The sequence below is a fragment of the Carassius gibelio genome, chromosome B23 (genome assembly GCF_023724105.1).
Source record: "Carassius gibelio isolate Cgi1373 ecotype wild population from Czech Republic chromosome B23, carGib1.2-hapl.c, whole genome shotgun sequence".
NCBI lineage: Eukaryota > Metazoa > Chordata > Actinopteri > Cypriniformes > Cyprinidae > Carassius > Carassius gibelio.
The window spans coordinates 11,656,269-11,678,597 of record NC_068418.1 but is presented as its reverse complement, the minus strand read 5'-3'; the positions used below and the strand labels follow the sequence as shown (position 1 = coordinate 11,678,597).

Sequence of the window (22,329 nt, the reverse complement as noted above, 5' to 3'; positions counted from 1 at the left end):
CCCCACCCTGGAGCCAGGCCCGGGGTTGGGGCCCGTATGCGAGCGCCTGGTGGCCGGGCCTTCCCCCATGGGGTCCGGCCGGGCTTAGCCCGAAGGAGTGACGTGGGGCCGCCCTCCTGTGGGCTCACCACCTGCAGGAGGGAGCGTAAGGGGCCGGTGCAGAGAGGATCGGGCGACAGTCGAAGGCGAGACCCCCGACGACCCGATCTCTGGACACGGAATCTGGCTTTAGGGACGTGGAATGTCACCTCGTTGGCGGGGAAGGAGCCTGAGCTTGTGCGGGAGGTCGAGAGGTACCGACTAGAGATAGTCGGGCTCACCTCAACGCACAGCTTGGGCTCTGGAACCACACTTCTTGAGAGAGGCTGGACTCTCTACCACTCTGGAGTTGCCCATGGTGAGAGGCGGAGGGCTGGAGTAGGTTTGCTAATAGCCCCCCAGCTCAGCCGCCATGTGTTGGAGTTTACCCCGGTGAACGAGAGGGTCGCTTCCCTGCGCCTTCGAGTCGGGGATAGGTCTCTCACTGTCGTTTGTGCCTACGGGCCGAACGGCAGTGCGGACTACCCGGCCTTCTTGGAGTCTCTGGGAGGGGTGCTGGAAAGTGCTCCGACTGGAGACTCCGTCGTTCTACTGGGGGACTTCAACGCTCACGTGGGCAGTGACAGTGACACCTGGAGGGGCGTGATTGGGAGGAACGGCCCCCCTGACATGAATCCGAGCGGTGTTCTGTTATTGGATTTCTGTGCTAACCACGGTTTGTCCATAACGAACACCATGTTCAAGCATAAGGGTGTCCACCAGTGCACGTGGCACCAGGACACCCTTGGCCGGAGGTCGATGATCGACTTTGTGGTCGTGTCATCAGACCTTCGGCCATATGTCTTGGACACTCGGGTGAAGAGAGGGGCGGAGCTGTCAACTGATCACCACCTGGTGGTGAGTTGGATCCGATGGCGGGGGAGGAAGCTGGACAGACTCGGCAGACCCAAACGTACTGTGAGGGTCTGTTGGGAACGTTTGGCCGAGCCCCCTGTCAGAGAGATCTTCAACTCCCACCTCCGGCAGAGCTTCGACCGGATCCCGAGGGAGTCTGGAGATATTGAGTCTGAGTGGACCATGTTCTCCACCTCCATTGTCGCTGCGGCTGCTCGGAGCTGTGGCCGTAAGGTCTCCGGTGCCTGTCGAGGCGGCAATCCCCGAACCCGGTGGTGGACACCGGAAGTAAGGGATGCTGTCAAGCTGAAGAAGGAGTCCTATCGGGCCTGGATGGCTTGTGGGACTCCGGAGGCAGCTGACAGGTACCGGCAGGCCAAGCGGACTGCAGCCCGGGTAGTCGTGGAGGCAAAAACTCGGGCCTGGGAGGAGTTCGGTGAGGCCATGGAGAAGGACTATCGGTTGGCCTCGAAGAGATTCTGGCAAACTGTTCGACGCCTCAGGAGGGGGAAGCAGTGCCCTACCAACACTGTTTACAGTAGAGATGGGCACCTGTTGACCTCAACTGGGGATATCGTCGGGCGGTGGAAGGAATACTTCGAGGATCTTCTCAATCCCACCGACTTGTGTTCCGTTGAGGAAGCAGTGGCTGGGGACTCGGAGGGGCACTCGTCCATCACCCGGGCTGAAGTCATCGAGGTAGTTAAAAAGCTCCTCGGTGGCAAGGCACCGGGGGTGGACGAGATCCGCCCCGAGTACCTCAAGTCTCTGGATGTTGTGGGGCTGTCTTGGCTGGCACGCCTCTGCAACATCGCATGGCGGTTGGGGACAGTACCTCTGGACTGGCAGACCGGGGTGGTGGTCCCTCTTTTCAAGAAGGGGGACCGGAGAGTGTGTTCCAACTATAGGGGGATCACACTTCTCAGCCTCCCTGGAAAAGTCTATGCCAGGGTACTGGAGAGGAGAATTCGGCCGATAGTGGAACCTCGGATCCAGGAGGAACAGTGTGGTTTTCGTCCCGGTCGTGGAACACTGGACCAGCTCTATACCCTTTCCAGGGTGCTGGAGGGTTCATGGGAGTTTGCCCAACCAGTCCACATGTGTTTTGTGGACTTGGAGAAGGCATTCGACCGTGTTCCTCGCGACATCCTGTGGAGGGTGCTCCGGGAGTATGGGGTCGGCGGCTCCCTACTTAGGGCTGTTCGGTCCCTGTACGACCGGAGCAAGAGCTTGGTTCGCATTGCCGGCAGTAAGTCAGACCTGTTCCCGGTGCATGTTGGACTCCGGCAGGGCTGCCCTTTGTCACCGGTTCTGTTCATAATTTTTATGGACAGAATTTCTAGGCGCAGCCAAGGGCCGGAGAGTGTCCGGTTTGGGGACCATACGATTTCGTCGCTGCTTTTTGCGGATGATGTTGTCGTGTTGGCATCCTCAGACCAGGACCTTCAGTGTGCATTGGGACGGTTTGCAGCCGAGTGTGAATCGGCTGGGATGAGAATCAGCACCTCCAAGTCCAAGGCCATGGTTCTCAGTCGGAAAAGGGTGGATTGCCCACTTCAGGTTGGTGGAGAGTTCCTGCCTCAAGTGGAGGAGTTCAGGTATCTTGGAGTCTTGTTCACGAGTGAGGGAAGGATGGAACGTGAGATTGACAGACGGATCGGTGCAGCTTCTGCAGTAATGCGGTCGCTGTACCGGTCTGTCGTGGTGAAGAAGGAGCTGAGCTGTAAGGCAAAGCTCTCTATTTACCAGTCAATCTACGTTCCTACTCTCACCTATGGTCATGACCTGTGGGTCATGACCGAAAGGACAAGATCCCGGATACAGGCGGCCGAAATGCGCTTTCTCCGTCGGGTGGCTGGGCGCTCCCTTAGAGATAGGGTGAGAAGCTCGGTCACTCGGGAGGAGCTCAGAGTAGAGCCGTTGCTCCTCCACATCGAGAGGAGCCAGCTGAGGTGGCTCGGGCATCTATTTCGGATGCCTCCTGGACGCCTTCCCAGGGAGGTGTTCCAGGCACGTCTCACCGGGAGGAGGCCCCGGGGAAGACCTAGGACACGCTGGAGGGACTATGTCTCCCGGCTGGCCTGGGAACGCCTCGGGGTCCCCCCGGAAGAGCTGGAGGAAGTGGCTAGGGAGAGGGAAGTCTGGGCGTCTCTGCTTAGACTGTTGCCCCCGCGACCCGGCCCCGGATAAGCGGAAGATGATGGATGGATGGACTGAATATTAACTTCTTGTTTATTAAGCTGTCGCATCACATGTGCAGTCCTGCTGTTGGTCTGAATATCAGCTGACACTTGGCCTGCAACCAGGTGATATTCAGAAGAACAACATGTTGTCTGTGTGATAAATAACCCTATACAGTACTCACTATATTACATACACACAAAGGTGTGTTTGTTTGTTTATAGTAGGAGAGCACACTTTCACTCAGCAGCACTCTCTGGTCTTATCTCAAGGACGTGTGTGTGTATGTGTGTGTGTGTAACTATGGTCCTAGATGAGAATTGATTTCAGTCTTGTCTGTGACTGACCTACTCTTCACTTCTTTTTCAGAATATGCCCATTCAACACTGTGACAGCTACACACTAAGTGTCAGTCTGACTTTTAAACACTTGTGAGAAAGACACACACACACACACACACACACACATAAATACAAGCATCAAATCTAAGACCATTACCAATGTGCTTAACGTGAATATATTATACATATTGCATTTAATTGGATGTGTGCAGCTCTTGTTTCATGTCTGATTTCTCTTGCAAATGAATGTGTACAGCTCACAGACAGATCCTATCAGGACTGAAGAGGTTGGCAGCACACATTGATCACTTGCCCTCGATCCTCCTTGTCTCTCTCACTTTAAATACCTGTCTTTCTCATTCTGTATTTCTCCTGCTTGCTCTTTCTCTGACTTTCCCTCTTTCTGATGTCCTCTTGATGGATTGATCTTTAGGTTTTCTAATGAAAAAAATGATTACTATTACAAAAACGCTGGTTGGTTTGTTGCCTAGTTGCTCAAAGCTTCAGATTTTGGAGTTTCAAGCTCTTGCTTCCCTCACTTACTCACTCACTCACTCACTCACTCACTCACTTCTCATTTATCCTTATTATTGAAGTAACATGTATAGTGTAAACACCATGGCAAATGTATATGATATTATCAAGTCTCTTTTTCCTTTGGGTAGCTTCCTAAGTACAGTATTATTTAGTGATATTTCATTTGACATGGTAAATTCATATGTCTGCACGTTCAATAGTAATATCATGTTTTAGCCTCCCAAAAGTCTATTAATTATATAACAAAATGTGTTTAACAATTAGGTATACAATTTCTCCAGAGATGATTGGGCTGAAATCAATAATAGACTTTTCTAATTTGATCAGTCCCATCAAGTCATGCTTTCAACAGATCATTAGCTTTAAACTGGAAATTCAGTTAACATCGATTGTGCCTTAAATTGGTCAAAACATTATATTATAACCAACCCCCCTCCCACACACACACACACACACACAGTTTTTTTATAGTATATGTGACCATTCATAAGAAAGGGTTTGGAAAGATTTTGTTATGTTTTTGAAAAAAAAATCCTCTTCTTTTTTGCATTATTTAGATAAAAAAATACAGTAAAATAGTAATATTGTGCATTATTACTAAAGTTTAAAGAAATTGTATTTTTAAATATTTAAAAATATATTATATATATTAGCAAGATTGAATTTTCAGCCTCATTACTTTAGTCGTCAGTGTAACATAATACTTCAAATCATTCTAATATATGTATTTGCTGCTGAAGAAATATTTCTTTGTATTTGTTGTCCATGTTGAAAACAGTTATGCTGCTTTTGGAAATAGCAAGTTTAAAAACAGTTTAAAGAACATCTTTATTTGAAATAGATGTCTTTTGTAACATATTTAAATGTCTTTACTGTCTTTTGATCAATTTAATGCATCCATGCTAAATAGTATTAATGAAAATATTAATTTCTTTCATATAAAAAATTGTACTGACCTCAAATGTTCAATGGTCGTGTTCATATATTGAAACACACATACTCTTATCTGTGACCCAGGACCATAAACCAGTCTCAAAAAAAAAACATAATAATATTAATAATAATAATATTAATTATTAGTAGTATTATTATATGGGCCAAAATGATACATTTTTCCTTTATACCAAAAAATAAAAAAATAAAAAATAGGATATTAAGTAAATATCATGTTCCATAAAGATATTTAGTAAAGTTCCTACTGTAAATATATCAAAACTTAATTTATGATTAGTAATTTGCATCGCTAAGAAATGCATTTGCACAACTTTAAAGGAGATTTCACGGTATTTAAATTTTTTTTTTAATTTTTTTTTTTTTTTTAGACCTTCAGATTCCATTTTTATTCAGCTTTCAGATGATGTATAAGTCTCAATTAAAAAAAAAATTGTGGTCCAGGGTCACATATATCAAAATTACTTAGCTGCAAGATGCCCTGTACCTTTAAAGCACAGTTGCAGATTCTAATGTACTTGAATATGGCATTATTCAGTGTCATGGCACATATCAAAGTGCCATGGCATTTCTATCTGATATACATCACCATATTACTTTATAAGGACCATTGAAACATTGTTGAGGTCTCTTTCGGCCAGTTGGTGGAGGATTGTGTGAGCGGTAAGCAGGGACACTGCGATGAAGAGAACCTGCTGTATGTTGGAAACACAGCAATATACTTGAACAGCTCCTCTGGAACAGCTCCGTTTGCCAGACATGTTAATTATTAAAAGAGCGAGCATGGCACCACTCTCACATCTCCATGGAAACAGCAGGGGTCAGGGTGGCGGAGGACATCAAGTGGCAGACAGAAGGAATAAGAGAGAGAGAGAGCAAGACATGGAGACACAGATCAAGACAGAGAGAGAGATGACTTTGGCAGTTCATATGTCTGTGCTCGAGTGCTAGACCAAGTTTGTCCAATCCCACAGAGGAAAGCCAAACCAGTTCAGTTCAGACAGGGAATGCTGTCACACAATACTCTTTCTCTTTAAGGCTCTAATGGCTTTCAGAGTGCATTATAAAGTCTTCTCACTGTAGAATTACATGGCATATGCAAATTTGGTGCTGCTTTTTATCTGATTTGGCTTTTAATAAATCTACAAGTTAAAATCCATTGACAGTTTAACGGGTTAGTTCACCCAAAACAAGCATTTCACCCTCATGTCATTCCAAACCGGTATGACTTACTTTGAATACAACATAAGATACAGTATTTAAAAAAAAAAAAAGTTTAAAGTGTTTGGCTCCAAAACAACGCTGAGGTTGTTTTGGAGGATTTCAGGTTATCCATTTTTCAGGTTTTTAAGGATTTCAGGTTATCCATTTTAGCAGTCAAAGGCATTGACTGTGCAACAGGTCAAGTTAAATACTTAGAAACTAGATTCCAACTAGCCACAGTGTGCCGTTACACAGCTGACTGAAGATGTTTAGCTTGGAGTCGATATTTCACCTGATTCCTCTGCTGCTGCATGTAGCACTAGTTCATCATATTAGTTCAACTTTGTGCGCCACTGGTTGATGTTACCTGAAGGCGACATACATTTGCATGCTCACTAAATATTTAGCGTTAGACTTGCTTTTACATTTAGCAGTCAGACTTTAAACATATTTATTTACCATTTATATGTTTATATTTAAAATGCAGACTAGATATAGGTATCTTTAAATATTTACTTAACCGTGTGAAACCTTTTTTTTATGCCTCCTTATAGAATACTGATTGCTTTGCGTGTGTGTGTGTGTGTGTGTGTGTGTGAGTTAACTCTATTACTATACATATATTTCTTTATTTTTCTATTTTAAATATTTTTGTCCCGAGATGTCCCTAAAGAAAGATACATTTAGGTCACGTATATTTAATGAATAGAATTCTTATAAAAGTGTTAAATGTCAATAAAATATAAATATTTAAACAATTTAGATATATTTTATACCTGTATGTATGTGTAAATTATTTTTGAATTGAAATTATATATAACAGGTGTCTCAAATGCTTACATTTAGAGATGTCTTCATAATTGCTCATAATTTTTAGACATTATTTAAAATATAACTCTACTACTAACACATAAACAACTAAAGGAGATATATGTAGTGTAATGTATGTCTCAGATTTCCCCAGAATATGCCTGTGAAGTTTCGCCCCAAAATTCCCCACAGATCACTTATTATATAATTTAAAAAATGCCTATTTTGAGTGGAAGCAGTGAAAAATTTTTTTTGTGCATGTCTCTTTAAATGCAAATGAGTTGCTTCTCCCCGCCCTCTTTTCCAGAATAGGGCTGCACCTCAGATACTCTGCCAAAACATCTGTTTGGCTTTGATTATTATGTCTATCATGCTTTTTAAACCATATTAGTTTTAACCTCTGATATATGGTTTTCTGAGAAAAAAAAAACGGCTTTCGCATGGCATGTGTGTATTAAATTAAGTTAATTAGAAATAGTTAATATACATTTTCGTTAATAACACATAAGTAATGGCACGTTCTAATTTAAGTTAATTTTGGATGTGTACCATTCTGTATTCCCAGTGCATTTTAATGAGAGAAGAGTCAGGGTGGGAGAGAAACACTGACTAATCCCGTAAAGACATTTTGTGCGTCTCTTTGTTCCAGACCACTGGCCTCTCTAATTGGAAAGATTTGCTCTGTCTGAGAGAGAACTAGATAAACTAATAAGGAGAGAGAATCATACCATTTTAAAACCAGCCCGTCCCTTGACCTTGACTCTATAGAGTGCTAAGTTAACTTTAGAAGTGAAGTAAACTCTTTCTGCCAGTGAGTCACTTCCTGATAACCCACTGTTCTGAAAGCTTGTTTGATGACGTCACCAAGCCTTCTGTCTCCATGGCGATAATGATCAGCGCTTTTGATTGGCAGGCGAGCGGAGTGAGAGAAGGCAGAGATGGACAGATTGTGGGCATGAGTGGGATTGTTTCACGAAGTTGGTCTTTGTTCTGTTCTCTCAAACATCCAGGAAAGTGACAAGTGAAGAAGACAACAGAAAAATGAAGATTCGTTCTAGTCGATCATTGTGAAGATTGAGTCATTTCAGCTTTACATAGTTTGACATGATTTTTCTCTGTAGTGTCTTTTTCTCTGTCTCTATCGCTCTCCAGCTCTTTGTTGTGCTGAGTTTTGCGTCTTTGCTGTCTTCGCTGAATACAAGGAGGGAGAAGGACAGCGAAACAATCCCAAAATTATTCAGCAGGAAATACAGTATAAAAAGAGCATTAGATAGTGTATAAGTGTAGGTTTATAACAACACTGAACATTTTTAAGTGATTATTTTTGTGTCAGAAATAGTTTTCGTACCAAACTCGCTCCTATTTTCCGCTGCTGATTTCGCTTTGTTGGAGAAAATGGAAAATGTATAGTTTATATTTTCCTGTTCATGCAAAAAATAAACCTTCAAAAATAGCACTGGTATTGCAGAGGCTTATCTCTCTGGAGCGCACAACTTTATAAAAGTGTTCTTTAAAGCCTCATGGGACAGGACAGCTGTCAATCAGATACTAGACTTATTGTAAAGAGAGAGGCAGAGTCTCAATCTTTATCTCTCTGCAATTTTGACAGTGTTGACTGCTGCTGACCAGCGCTGGATGAGAGAGAAAGAGACAGTCACACAGTCAGCTAGAGAAAGTGTGTGTGTGTGTGTGTGTGTGTGTGTGTGTCCATGTACACATCGATAAACACTCCTGAAAATGTGTTTACCTGAGACTGAGTGCAGTGGTGCTGCATGCATAATGCATGTGAAAGCATCTAAGTAGGAATATTTCATTGCATTTATACTTATATACCTCTCAGGTTTAGCAATTTAAACAAACCTCTAATCCTAAATATTAAGCTTTGGTGTGCAACTCATCCTGCACTATTTGTGGTATGGACATGAGGTGTGATTTAAATTTTCAGAGTTAATGGATGATTTTTGCAAAAAATCCCAAAGTGCTGAATTTTCACATCTAAAAAATATAAAAAGCCAGAATATCATATATATTTTTTTGCCAGTAAACATGCTGTATACCTGGCAACCACCTAGAGCACTCAATGTCAACCTTCCAACCAATGAATATTTTATTTCATTGTATACAGTGTGTGTGTGTGTGTGTGAGTGTGTTTATTTTATTTATTTTTTCCAGTGGAGTTAAAAGAGCAACTGCAGGGTTTAATGTTTGTGATTGGCTGCGTCGTGTTTGTCCAGTTAGTTCCATTGTGTGTGATTGGCTGTGTCATGTGACTCATGGGATTTCTCTGATTAGAAGAACTTTGCCTCTGGCTGGTTTAGTGTGTTTTAATAATGAATTTTAATTATCTTGATAAAAATACATTTAACTGAGAAAAACAAAGTTACCTGGTCTCTCATTTGTCTAATGTCCTGTCTAGTGGGCTCTAATCAAGCTTATTTATTAATTTATTAAAAAAAAAAAAAAAATGCACAGCTTGAAAGTTTGACACACTGCATAAAATTTGATTTGCATGTAACTTTTTACAAAACGTGCTTTAAAATATTGACAACTTTTCAGATTTGTTTTTGCAACCTTTTTAAACGTTTAAAAAATATAATAATTATTAAATATGTTTTTTTATTCATTTAAATACTGTCTACATGTATAAATGTATTATCATAAAACTAAAATGTAAAATGTAATAATAATAAACTAGAACTGCACGGGTGAAATATTGCTAGAAATAACATGCAAGTGACTGGCTTGAATATGAATTAATGCAGACAGATTTTATGGATTTATATTACTCCCCTAAAGCCTGTCCTGCCTTATATTAGTATAAATGTAGCGCATTTGCTTTAAAAACAGTACATCTCTTGAAAAAACATTTTTGACTTTTTTTTTTTTTTTTTTTTAATGGTTGGATAGTATTTAAACTTCACAAATGTTTAATGCTGTAACTCACAAATGAAAGAATCTTTTGGACTACAGTAGATGTATTTGTCGTTCAGCTCATTTTCATTGGTCGCACAGACAGCTCTGGCTATAATAGAGAAATGTCAATATGCTGGTAGAGATGAATGACAGTCATTACTCTGTCAGAAACAAAATAACAGGATATTTTTGAAGAAAAACAGTAAAGGAAAAAAGCATGTGCTGTTGTAATTCATGGAGCTGAGCAGGTTTGAGCTTGTATGCACTTACTGTACCGCAGGAGGGCTGGGCACTTTTCCGCCTGCTTTCTGCATGACAGAGAGGGATTTACGGCACTCCAGTTTATGAAATAATGTATTCAATGCAGTGAAGAACTTCCTCCTATGGATGTCATCTCATCATCTGCTTTTTACTCATCCATCCATCCATCCACACAGAAAGCATACACGCTTATGTTTTTCTATAATTGAGGTAAATTTCCTCTGACTTCTGTTGTTTTTACTGACATCGATAATACTTATGAATCATTTTTTTGTCAGAAGAGAAAGGCTTTGTCACTTCTGAGGGCAGTTTTGTTCCTAAACTACAGCTAAGTACACACACTAAATATTGATGATGTCTTTGTACTCTACTTGCTTAGTGGGTTTAATTCACAGTTTAAGTAGAGTCATTCAGACAGTCACTCACCTGGGTTTAGTGCATAATCCATGGCTTAAACTGGACTCTCTCCATTCAAATGGGATAATTACTCTCATTTAGTTAAAGCACATGAAGCTTGTTTTCTTTCTTTCTTCCTCTCTCCGAGGACTTTATTTCTTCCAATAAAAGTTATTGCAGCCGTATAAAGCATCCTTACAGCGAACTTTCGACTTCAAATTATGAAAGTGTTCAAATTGGTCCAAACACACAAGATAGTCCCAACATATTGCTTATGAGTGAACTTCACAGAGACAAAGATTCAAATCTGCATAAATTACAAGCAATACTTTATGTATAAAAATCCTGTATAGGTTTTCCGATTTAATTTTCTGCCTTTTCTGCATTACAATGATTAGAACTAAAGGGAAAGAATCAAGACTTATAACTTGAGCAAATGATTTCAGGTTATCCGTTTAAGCAGAGTTTTATAAGAATCATGAAACTGATTATTTTTATTAATATATTAAAAATGGAGTTCACACATATCAAGACTTAAATAGACCTAAACTAAAATAAGAACTAAAATACATTTGCAATTCCTCTTTTTCCTATCATCATGAAGGAAATTAATGAATTAAAACACTGCCATAAGTTTTAAAATATTGTTTAAATATACAAGATGTGTAAACCCTTGTGTACTGTATCAAAGGTGTAAGGAAAATATGTCTTGTTTTGTTTTTTTCACTTGGTTACACCGCCATTTCTGATTTAAACATTTCTTGAAATGGTCAATGTTTTTCAAAACCAAATGAAACAAACATTTCCAAGAACTTTGCAGAAACCTTTCCAAGAATCTGTTATTGAAAAATAGGCTGTAAAATAGGCTTGATTTTGAGAAATTATGAAACTCATAAAACCCGAGTAGAAATTACAGAAATTATGGTGATAAGTTAAATGAATGGAAACAGAGATCTTTAAGTAATGGCAGAAGAATTCACTTCAACGGGAATGAAAAAAAATTAGGTTTTATTGCAGAAAGGTTTCGGTTAAGTTTAGATATCACAAATATCTGTCCGCCATCAAAGCCAAAGCAGTTTATGACAAACAAGAAGCCTAGCAGGCAGGTGTTTAAAAAGAGCTTCATTTCCTTGTGAGAAGGATTGTATTTGCTTCTTGCTGTAGTTAAACACGTTCCTTTTCAAAACCGGATTTTCATCGCACTTCAATGTTACGGTTGTGGAATAATTGGCTGATTCCTTATTTCAAAGAAGCCATAATATCATTGAATATCTTGTCAAGTCTTTCAGTCAGGCTTTAATGTGGCGGCAGCTGTTTTATGTATGTATGTGCTGATGAGTGTATGAATGTGAATGAGAGCGAGAGAGAGAGAGAGGCTCTTCACCTCGAACCCCGCGCGCCAGCTGCATCTTCCCTGCTTCTGTATTTTCTGCACTCTAAGCCTCGTTTAGTGTAATTAGCTGTATTTGCCTGAGTTAATGAGTTTCCCCTCCATCCTGGATACTTGTTTTTAAAGGAACTCAGAAGGAGAAAGACCACCTATGACTACCTATGACAGACTCCGTTTGTGTTTATATACATGTGTGTGTGTGTTTGTGTGTGTGTTCTGGCTGGGACAACCTCCAAGTCCTCATTCACACTCAATGTGAGCATTAATCATGCTAATTACAGCAGCTCTACCCCAGGGGCTGCTGGGATGGTGGAGGACTAAGGTGGGGACCGACTGATAGACAGGAGATGTTAGTCACGCTGCTCATCGCTTTGCATTGCAAATGGAGTCGCAGGGAACTTCATTTCAGCCTTTGAATTAGCATGTGGCTCCTATTGAGTAAAAGCAGAAGAGCATTTAGTTTTTCCCAGACTTGACTCACTGTAAAATTGATTCGTTTACTTGCGCAGATCATGATGGTAAAGTAAGCCACAGTATGTGTAGACCACTAAAGATAAAAATATAATATTTACATTAAAACTCATGAACTTCAGGCTGCTTCAGGACATTTTTTGATGTGTAACATCATGTTTTTATTGAGTTTAGGCTAGAAAGTATTGATTAAATATATATTCATGTACACTGCCATTTAAAAATTTGAGGTCAGCAAGATGTTTTATGAAGTTGATACATCAATTCAGCATTTTTCCTCTTCAATTGAATGTCTTTTTTAACTTTCTATTGATAAAAGACTCCCGACAAAAAATTATCATGTTTTTCATAAAATACATTTCTTGAAATTAATAATAAATAATGTTCTTGAGCAGCGAATCAGCATATTAGATTGATTTCTGAAGGATGAGAAAATTGCTGATAATTCAGCTTTACCATCAGAGGGATAAATTACAATTTAAAAATATTAAAATAGAAAACTCTCATTTGATATTTCCGATATTTATATTTTTAATGTTTTTTTAATCAAATAAATGCAGCCTTGGTTAGCTTAAGAGACGTTTTTCAAAAACATTCAATCTTTTCAAACACAGCATATACCATTTTGAATTCATTAAATCTCCAGTTTTAACAACTCATTTTCTACAGATGCACACTGTCTTTTATTTTAAAGATCTTTTTCTTTTTTCATCTTTTATATGGTAAATCCACATATCTGAGAAGAGAGTTTTTACTCATTCACCCTCAATACTCACACAGCTCTCATCCCCCTGAACACTGGATAAACCAGGTCATACCAGTTTAAGCAAGGATGGATTATGGGCCGAGCCAATGGGGCCAGTGCCCCGGGGTCTCTGACTGTCAGGGGCCTCCAGACTCCTGGAAACAACACACTGCAAATGTACTATTGATATAGATCAATGAAGAGCACCTGAATGTGTGCCAGTATCACCACAGTGTGAAATAAGTGAAGGAATAAGAAATCATATCTCTTCGCAGCTCTAATGTTGTTCACTTTTTACAGTGCATTGTTGTCTCTTTTGCATGCAGCGTATTACATATAAAACAGATTTGTAGTGCAACTGTTCAACATAAACACTTTATTAAACACATTTCTGGTGCAGTTTGGATATTGTTATAGGAAGTGAACATTACATCTCATAATTGTGAGAGGAAGGGAGTCTAACCCTTATACTCAAGTGGTTTAGATCAGAAAATGGTAAACCACAAATGTACCATCTTTGCTCTGTCCAGCTCTCTGGAAGTTCATCTGAAACTATGTGAGATCTTAAGTGGAAATGGAATTGAAAGCTTTCATTACAAAATGAAAATCAAATTTTTCAGTCTCAAAGATAATGCATGGAACACTTTTGAATAATGATTCAGTGTTTGGTGTTTTTCAATACTAGTGCCTTTATGAAGATGTACGCCTATTGTCTCTCTGGTCTTGGGTCTTGGTCAACAGGTTTTTTCTAGTTTTGATTAAAAAAAATCTTAATTAAAGACTCATTGAATTCCTTTGAGGATTTGTAGTTTAAATAAAGAGGATTTCTCAAAGTATTCTTCAGTTTTCTGCCAGCAGCCTCTCACACTGCACTCCATTTAATAGCGTGTGAACACAGTTGGTGTTTTATCTACACAGTTTTCATCCACTTTCAGGAGTTTGTTGTAAAAACCTAAGCATAACAAAGGATACCGAAATACACTTTGTACTTAAGGTGAAATGTATAGAGGCTTGAAGGTTGTACACTTTGACCAGGCTAAATGAAACAGGTCAGCTGTTTCTACACAGTGTGACGGATCTCTTTGACAATGCCAAGTGTGTGTGTGTGTGTGTGTGTGTGTGTGTGTGTGTGTGTGTGTGTTAACATAAAGGTTTTGAAAAGGAGTGTTATTGAGGTGAAGGTCTCTCACATTTGTAGACAACTAATATATGTATCACATCTTAAACTGATACTGAAAACATTCAACAGTCAGACTCCATCAAAATATGGGGTTATGTATAACTTTAAATCTCTAGACATAGTTTCAGCACTGTTATCTTCAGAGTATAGGAGTTTGACCTGCAGGTCTGCTGGGGCAGTTTGAGGAGAAACAGAGCAGAATATTGATGCTATGGTTCCAGACATGACAAGTATCACACTACGAGAGCGGGAGAGAGAACATCTCACAGATACATTGCCTTCAGGTCTGCCTCTCAGTAAACGCCACATACACCTGGAGAGAGGGAACAAGAAGATTAAAGTCAAAAGATGGATAAAGAAGGCATTAGAAGGGAAGGAGAGTATAGCTAATTCTAATATATACAATGCTTAGTGCATGTAATTACTAGTTACGGTACACACAGAAGGAGTTTATTGTACAGTGTTTAAAATCTATTTTATAACTGAATGTTTCAAGTGTTATTGTGCATTCATGTTTGTTTTACTTTTCATTTTCCATTTACAGTAGTCTGCTTAAACCCTCTCCAATTATTTTTGAGAGTGACGCCCACATCTTGATCCCATCCATAGATCTTTTCAATGAAATTATGTTTTATTAACAAGGTTAGGGAGGAGCACAATCAGATAATCAACCAAGTTGGCACAGGTGTAATAAGTTTAGCTAATTATCCTAACTACCACAATTCATACATACACACAGCCTACTTACATCTATTCTACAACAGTTTTCTGACATCCCACCTCCACACTTAATCTGCTCTCATGCATGGACTTTTAAACATTAGAATTCTAGATTTGAATCCAGTTCTTTGTAGAATCAATCGAATTCCACTCTTAAAAAATAAAGTTTTTTTTTTTTTTTTTTTTGCCATTTATTTTTCCATTAAGAACCTGAAGAATGTTCTTTAGATTATGCAAATGTTCTTTTTGGAACCAAAAATGGTTCTCCTGGGGGATCACTGTTAAACCACCTTTTTGAAAAGCTTTATTTTCAACAGAATAGAGATCTTTGGTTGATTTCAACATGAATGCAGATTCAAAAGAAATCAGCTGGTTCAACTGAAGGATCGTCACATTCAACTAGCACAACTAAGGAAGTCTCTTGCATAAAAGTAAAGAATGTAATGCAAGAGTGCAAATGTAAGAGATGAATTTAAATTTGAGAAATCTTCAGTTGAATCACACGTTCCTTTACAGACACAGCAGATGGCACATCAGCTAATAGACACCCGATAATAATGCAGCTTATTGCTGAAATGCAAACTGTGTTAAACAGTGTTGACTGTAAGCGTGTTAGACAACAATACAGCTTGGCAGTCTCAACAGGGACAGGGGTGCTAATTACTGCAGAGGATAAATTAGCCACACACATACATGCTCAGTTTCTCTCTCTCTGTCTCTCGGTATATTTTCTTAGTTGGAACTCTCTGCTCTCCTTCAGGTCTTGTGTATAAAGTAATCAAGGTTCATTATGCGGGAATCAATGCGCAATGTAATTATAAAGTATATGTAAGTCCTTCAAACTGTAAGGCTCAACCGCTTTAGTCTCTACTCTCAGGTTCTCAGGTGTTTTTCACTGCTACCTGTCCTCACTGCTACAGTTCAATGACAGCTGAACTGCATCAGCCTCATAAAGACATTCATCTGAAGCCTAGATGTACAAAATCAAAAACATGCTTTCTTGTGATTCAGGGCTGTGATGGTTCTCTCATTTTCCGGCGATTTCGTCACTCCAAACCACTCCAGTGCACTGGAGACCTCAAGATTAATTCATCCTTGTGATAATGGAAGTGTTGGAGTGCACATACTAGCTGAATGTGTGAGACACCACTGACGCAGCAGAAACTGTAGCATAATGTGTTTGCTTTTATTTGGTATTAGGCATGTCTTTGCTTTCAATGCTTTTGTTTCTCTTTTACTCTCTCTTGGCGATTGGAAAAAAATATTCACATTCGCTTCACATGAAGTGCTTGGCATTGGATCATCTCGAAATCTCCCAAAGTGCCATGCAGGCTCAGTTCCCTTAAAACCTTTAGCCTATCAGAGAGGAGCATGAAATAGCATCTTTGGCCCTCACTGCCTATCAGAGTTAAGCATGAAAAAATCCCTCCCATTGCAGGCTGAAAGTGTAGAGCTCGGGATAAAGTACTCGTCTGCAGCCTTTAGATAATGCAGCTGGCCTGAAGCTGGTTAGAGCCGCGGTGAGAGAGAAAAGGAGAGAGTTAGAAAGAGAACAGGATTGAGAAGAAGCGATCCAGATGAATCAGACGATTCTTCAATTGAATAAGTTCCATTTCAGAATTCAGTTTGAAAAAGCATTACAATGAGATATTAAATGGAATATTTATTTATTTGAATCAAATTAACTTGGAAAAGTTTCATTTGAGTTTGAGAGCTCTTTGATTGAATCAAAAGGAGCAGAAGGATGAAGAAGATTAAATAGACAACAGCGCTGCATTTTGAAAAAGTATTTCCGCTGATGTGCACGAAAGCCTAACACTTCCTCATTTGATTATGCTGCGTTTAAATATTTCACTAAAAACGTTCGGTCACATATAGTATTTCACAAAATATGAATTATCAAAAGGAAGAATTTAGCTTCCAATCTGCAAAGGAGTGGAATCGTTTCATATACTATATATAATGCCAAGGAATTTTACATAAACACAAGTGTACCTTTTTCACAAAATCTGTGATTTTCTGTTGCTGTTTGAATGTAGTTAAACACCCACAGAAAACATCAGGTCACGGTTTCATTTTCTTCTGTCATTGACCACAGTTCTAACCTTGAAATCAGGATTAAATAAAATATTAAATAAAAAACAATGTCTTCATAATCATTACAGGACAAAATTGGCTGAGAATCAAACAAACTTGGGAAGACAGAAGTAGGAATCATGTCTTTATGGACGTTTTTTTTCTAGTGATCACTTCTTCTACAAATGGTTGTCTAAAGCAAAAATGCACTGAAATGCACATCATATTTTGTCAAACAAGCACTATTTTTGGAATCAGCACCCCAAATTTAGTAATAAACAAGTATTGGATATCATCCAGCAAAATATGATAAGCTGTGTAATAAAATAGCATTCAGTTATTTAGTGAAATTCAACTGAATTGTCACTATCCTTCAGATGAATCAGTCACATTTTGAATCGTTTGAATCAACTGAAAATGTTTTTGATCATTAATTTAGCATAAAAGCAAACATTAAGTGCATCTTCTCTGATAGTTTAGGTAAAGGATGGCGTGAGCTCGCCGCATTGACCATGCATGTGTGTGTGTGTGTTTGTGTATGGTATCAGGTTGTGTCCTTTTCTTCTCCTGCCAAAAGCTGCTGACAGGTGAAAGGCCCTCAGTGCCACTCTGCTGGTGTCATATTGTGATGGGCACTTTAACAGTCAGTTCAGCTCAGACGCTCAGCTCAGCCAAAGCTTGTTTTCTGATAGTTTAGGAACTCGATCTATCTCACCCACTCACTATTCAACCAGGTTTACACCAGAATTCCCCCACAGTAGTTAGAGGGTTTATATATTTTTAGAAGAATGTTGACTGGCCAAAGAGAGAAAAAACACTCCTCTCAAAAACACCAAACAGCAAATGTACCAACGTTTAATGCTCATCTCATTCATGCACTTTGTGACAAGTCACTGTGTTTATTGGTTTCAGCGTTCGAGGGGAAAAAGTAAAAAATTTCAAAAACAGTGACGGCAAATGCATTAACTAAAATGATAAAGGCAGTATTCATTTTGTGGTACATTTCAGGAGATATAATACAACCTTAAGAGATGTATGTAGTGATGTTTCTGCATATGCACAAGCGAGGTATTCAAACAGGCTGCATCCTGTTCTTTCCCATTCAATGTTTTAAACCTCATGAATGTGCTAATAAGAACTGGAACTACATTTAAAACTGAATTTCCTCCACTGGTTTTTAGCTTTAGCTTTTTAACTTTTTACTTTTTTAAGTCATCTTTTTGAAACCATATAAGACAGCACGTTGTCCAGTTAGCCAAATACTTCCATGAATTAATTTGGAATTCTACATTTAAAAACAAAATAATAATTGCCCTGTTAGAATTGACTTTAAAATCAGTATATCCCTTAATTATCCCAGTAATCTAATTAAAAATAATACAAATAATTATAATCATGCACAGTTGAGACAGCAGAAATATATTTTGAGAAAGGCTGAGCATCTAATCAAACTCTATTAAATTCATATGTCATGTTGCTAATACAAACACAATAATTAGCTTAGTGTTTGTTCCACGTGTTTGCCTGGTAAATCAAACTTCTGTTGTTGTTTATGCATTTACAAATTTGTTAATTTTTCATGTTGTAAGTACTGTATGCACATTACTGGGCTTATGCAGTTATTGGTAATATCGGTACATAAAGTAAACAATTGATGTGCTTTGTTGGGCCGTCACAGAAGATATCATTAACTGTTAATGTACAGTATTGTTCAAAATAATAGCAGTACAATGTGACTAACCAGAATAATCAAGGTTTTTAGTATATTTTTTATTGCTACGTGGCAAACAAGTTACCAGTAGGTTCAGTAGATTGTCAGAAAACAAACAAGACCCAGCATTCATGATATGCACGCTCTTAAGGCTGTGCAATTGGGCAATTAGTTGAAAGGGGTGTGTTCAAAAAAATAGCAGTGTCTACCTTTGACTGTACAAACTCAAAACTATTTTGTACAAACATTTTTTTTTTCTGGGATTTAGCAATCCTGTGAATCACTAAACTAATATTTAGTTGTATGACCACAGTTTTTTAAAACTGCTTGACATCTGGGTGGCATGGAGTCAACCAACTTGTGGCACCTCTCAGCTGTTATTCCACTCCATGATTCTTTAACAACATTCCACAATTCATTCACATTTCTTGGTTTTGCTTCAGAAACAGCATTTTTGATATCACCCCACAAGTTCTCAATTGGATTAAGGTCTGGAGATTGGGCTGGCCACTCCATAACATTAATTTTGTTGGTTTGGAACCAAGACTTTGCCCGTTTACTAGTGTGTTTTGGGTCATTGTCTTGTTGAAACAACCATTTCAAGGGCATGTCCTCTTCAGCATAGGGCAACATGACCGCTTCAAGTATTTTAACATATGCAAACTGATCCATGATCCCTGGTATGCGATAAATAGGCCCAACACCATAGTAGGAGAAACATGCCCATATCATGATGCTTGCACCTCCATGCTTCACTGTCTTCACTGTGTACTGTGGCTTGAATTCAGAGTTTGGGGGTCGTCTCACAAACTGCCTGTGGCCCTTGGACCCAAAAAGAACAATTTTACTCTCATCAGTCCACAAAATGTTCCTCCATTTCTCTTTAGGCCAGTTGATGTGTTCTTTGGCAAATTGTAACCTCTTCTGCACATGCCTTTTTTTTAACAGAGGGACTTTGCGGGGGATTCTTGAAAATAGATTAGCTTCACACAGACGTCTTCTAACTGTCACAGTACTTACAGGTAACTCCAGACTGTCTTTGATCATCCTGGAGGTGATCATTGGCTGAGCCTTTGCCATTCTGGTTATTCTTCTATCCATTTTGATGGTTGTCTTCCGTTTTCTTCCACGTCTCTCTGGTTTTGCTCTCCATTTTAAGGCATTGGAGATCATTTTAGCTGAACAGCCTATCATTTGTTGCACCTCTTTATAGGTTTTCCCCTCTCTAATCAACTTTTTAATCAAAGTACGCTGTTCTTCTGAACAATGTCTTGAACGACCCATTTTCCTCAGCTTTCAAATGCATGTTCAACAAGTGTTGGCTTCATCCTTAAATAGGGGCCACCTGATTCACACCTGTTTCTTCACAAAATTGATGACCTCAGTGATTGAATGCCACACTGCTATTTTTTTGAACACACCCCTTTCAACTAATTCAACTAATTGCCCAATTGCACAGCCTTAAGAGCGTGCATATCATGAATGCTGGGTCTCGTTTGTTTTCTGAGAATCTACTGAACCTACTGGTAACTTGTCTGCCACGTAGCAATAAAAAAATATACGAAAAACCTTGATTATTCTGGTTAGTCACATTGTACTGCTATTATTTTGAACAATACTGTATATTTGCAATCAGTGGCTAAAGAGAGAATATATATCCCCATGTACCATCATTTGACCTTTAATTACTGAACCTTAATAACCACTTGACATTTCTCCTCTGTGTGTCTCCAGGTATGTCCACACCTTGTGCCTGGGATTGCAAAGCCGTTGGCATGGCGGCCCGGGCCAGCGTCATTTCTACTGGCGTCTGATGTTCGAGAGCGCTGACATCAACATGCTGCGGCTGCTGGAGGCTTTCCTGAAGAGCGCGCCTCAGCTCGTGCTGCAGCTCAGCATCATGATCCACAGCAACCACATACTGCCCCTACAGGGTGAGACAACACACACACATGCAGAGGTTTCCCAGGTGGGCACATGAGATGCTTTTAGTTGGGCATACTTAATGAGGAGTGTTGAGAAAGAGAGAGAGGACAGAACGCTTGTGTGATTGTGCCGTGATCATCATGACTTATTCATACGGGCATGGAGAAGACGTTTAGTTGTGATGAATTAAACAAAATATTTAACACGCTTCTCTCTGTGCGATGACATATGACATGACTCAGCTACAAACATGGGAAAAAGACAGTAGTATATTATATGAAAATAAGAAAGAATAAGAATAACTAATGCTATAATCTATCTATCTGTCTATCTATCTATCTATCTATCTATCTATCTATCTATCTATCTATATATATATATATATATATATATATATATATGCAATTTTTATTATTATTATTATTATTATTATTAATAATAATATTAATCAAATATACACTTCCATTAAAACATTAAAAAGTTTGTGGTTTATATATATATATATATATATATATATATATATATATATATATATATATATTTATTTATTTTTATTTTTCATCCTTTCAGCAAGGATGCATAAAATTGATGAAAAGTGACAGCCTTTTTAACATTGATACAAAAAAAAAAAAACTTTATCAAATAAATGCTGCTCGCAGTTTCCACAAAAATATTGCATATATATAAAACAATATACAATTTCAATACTGATAATAAGAACTTTAGCAGCAAATCAGCATAAGAATGATTCCTGAAGAATCATGGGACACTGTGTTATGTTAGTCTTAAAGGGTTAGTTCATAGAAAAATCTAAATTATGTCATTAATAACTCACCCTCATGTCGTTCCAAACCTGTGAGACCTCCGTTTATCTTCGGAACACAGTTTAAGATATTTTAGATTTAGTCCGAGAGCTCTCAGTCCCTCCCTGCTTAAGTCATGCGTGGATTAATGCGTATTGGAGACGCGAACCATTTAAAACGATTCAGTTCGATTTGGTGAACGGGTTCAAAAAGATCCAGTTACATCGAATGATTCGTTCGCAAACCGGATATGACAAACTGCTTTGTTTTGAACTCTTTCTCACAACAGACACAGAATACAACAAATTCTAACTGACCCTCTGATGTCTCATGGACTACTTTGATGATGTTTTTCTTACCTTTCTGGACATGGACAGTATACCATACACACAGTTTCAATGGAGGGACAGAGAGCTCTTGTACTAAATCTAAAATATCTTAAACAGTGTTCCGAAGATGAACGGAGGTCTCACGGGTTTGGAACAACATGAGGTTGAGTTATTAATAACATAATTTTGGTTTTAAGCAGTGTGCTACAAAATAATGACAAAATTTGCAACTAGAAGATGTAAGCATTCAAAGCTTGCAGTTCATCTCTTCCGCCAAAACGGCTCAACAAATGTTTTGACGTCTCATCGTACTTCATCTTCTCATCAAATCTTCTGACCAATCAAATGCTTTCTAGAATCTGAAGTGCCCGCCCCCTGCACTATATATAGATGCTGAAGCGCAGGCTGAGATCGGTCACTTGTTCAGAGAGTGTAGTCTTTTCTGTACAGTA

The 22,329-nt window shown here is 39.0% G+C and overlaps 1 protein-coding gene across 1 annotated transcript in view; it reads left to right on the top strand.

Moving 5' to 3' along the window:
- The window catches only part of xkr7b (XK, Kell blood group complex subunit-related family, member 7b), a 62,421-nt gene that overhangs the window by 30,707 nt on the left and 9,385 nt on the right, over window positions 1–22,329 (top strand). Inside the window, exon 2 of the mRNA XM_052595296.1 lies at window positions 20,554–20,753. Within this exon, the coding sequence (XP_052451256.1) occupies window positions 20,554–20,753 (200 nt within the window). The remainder of the gene's footprint in view (window positions 1–20,553; window positions 20,754–22,329) is intronic.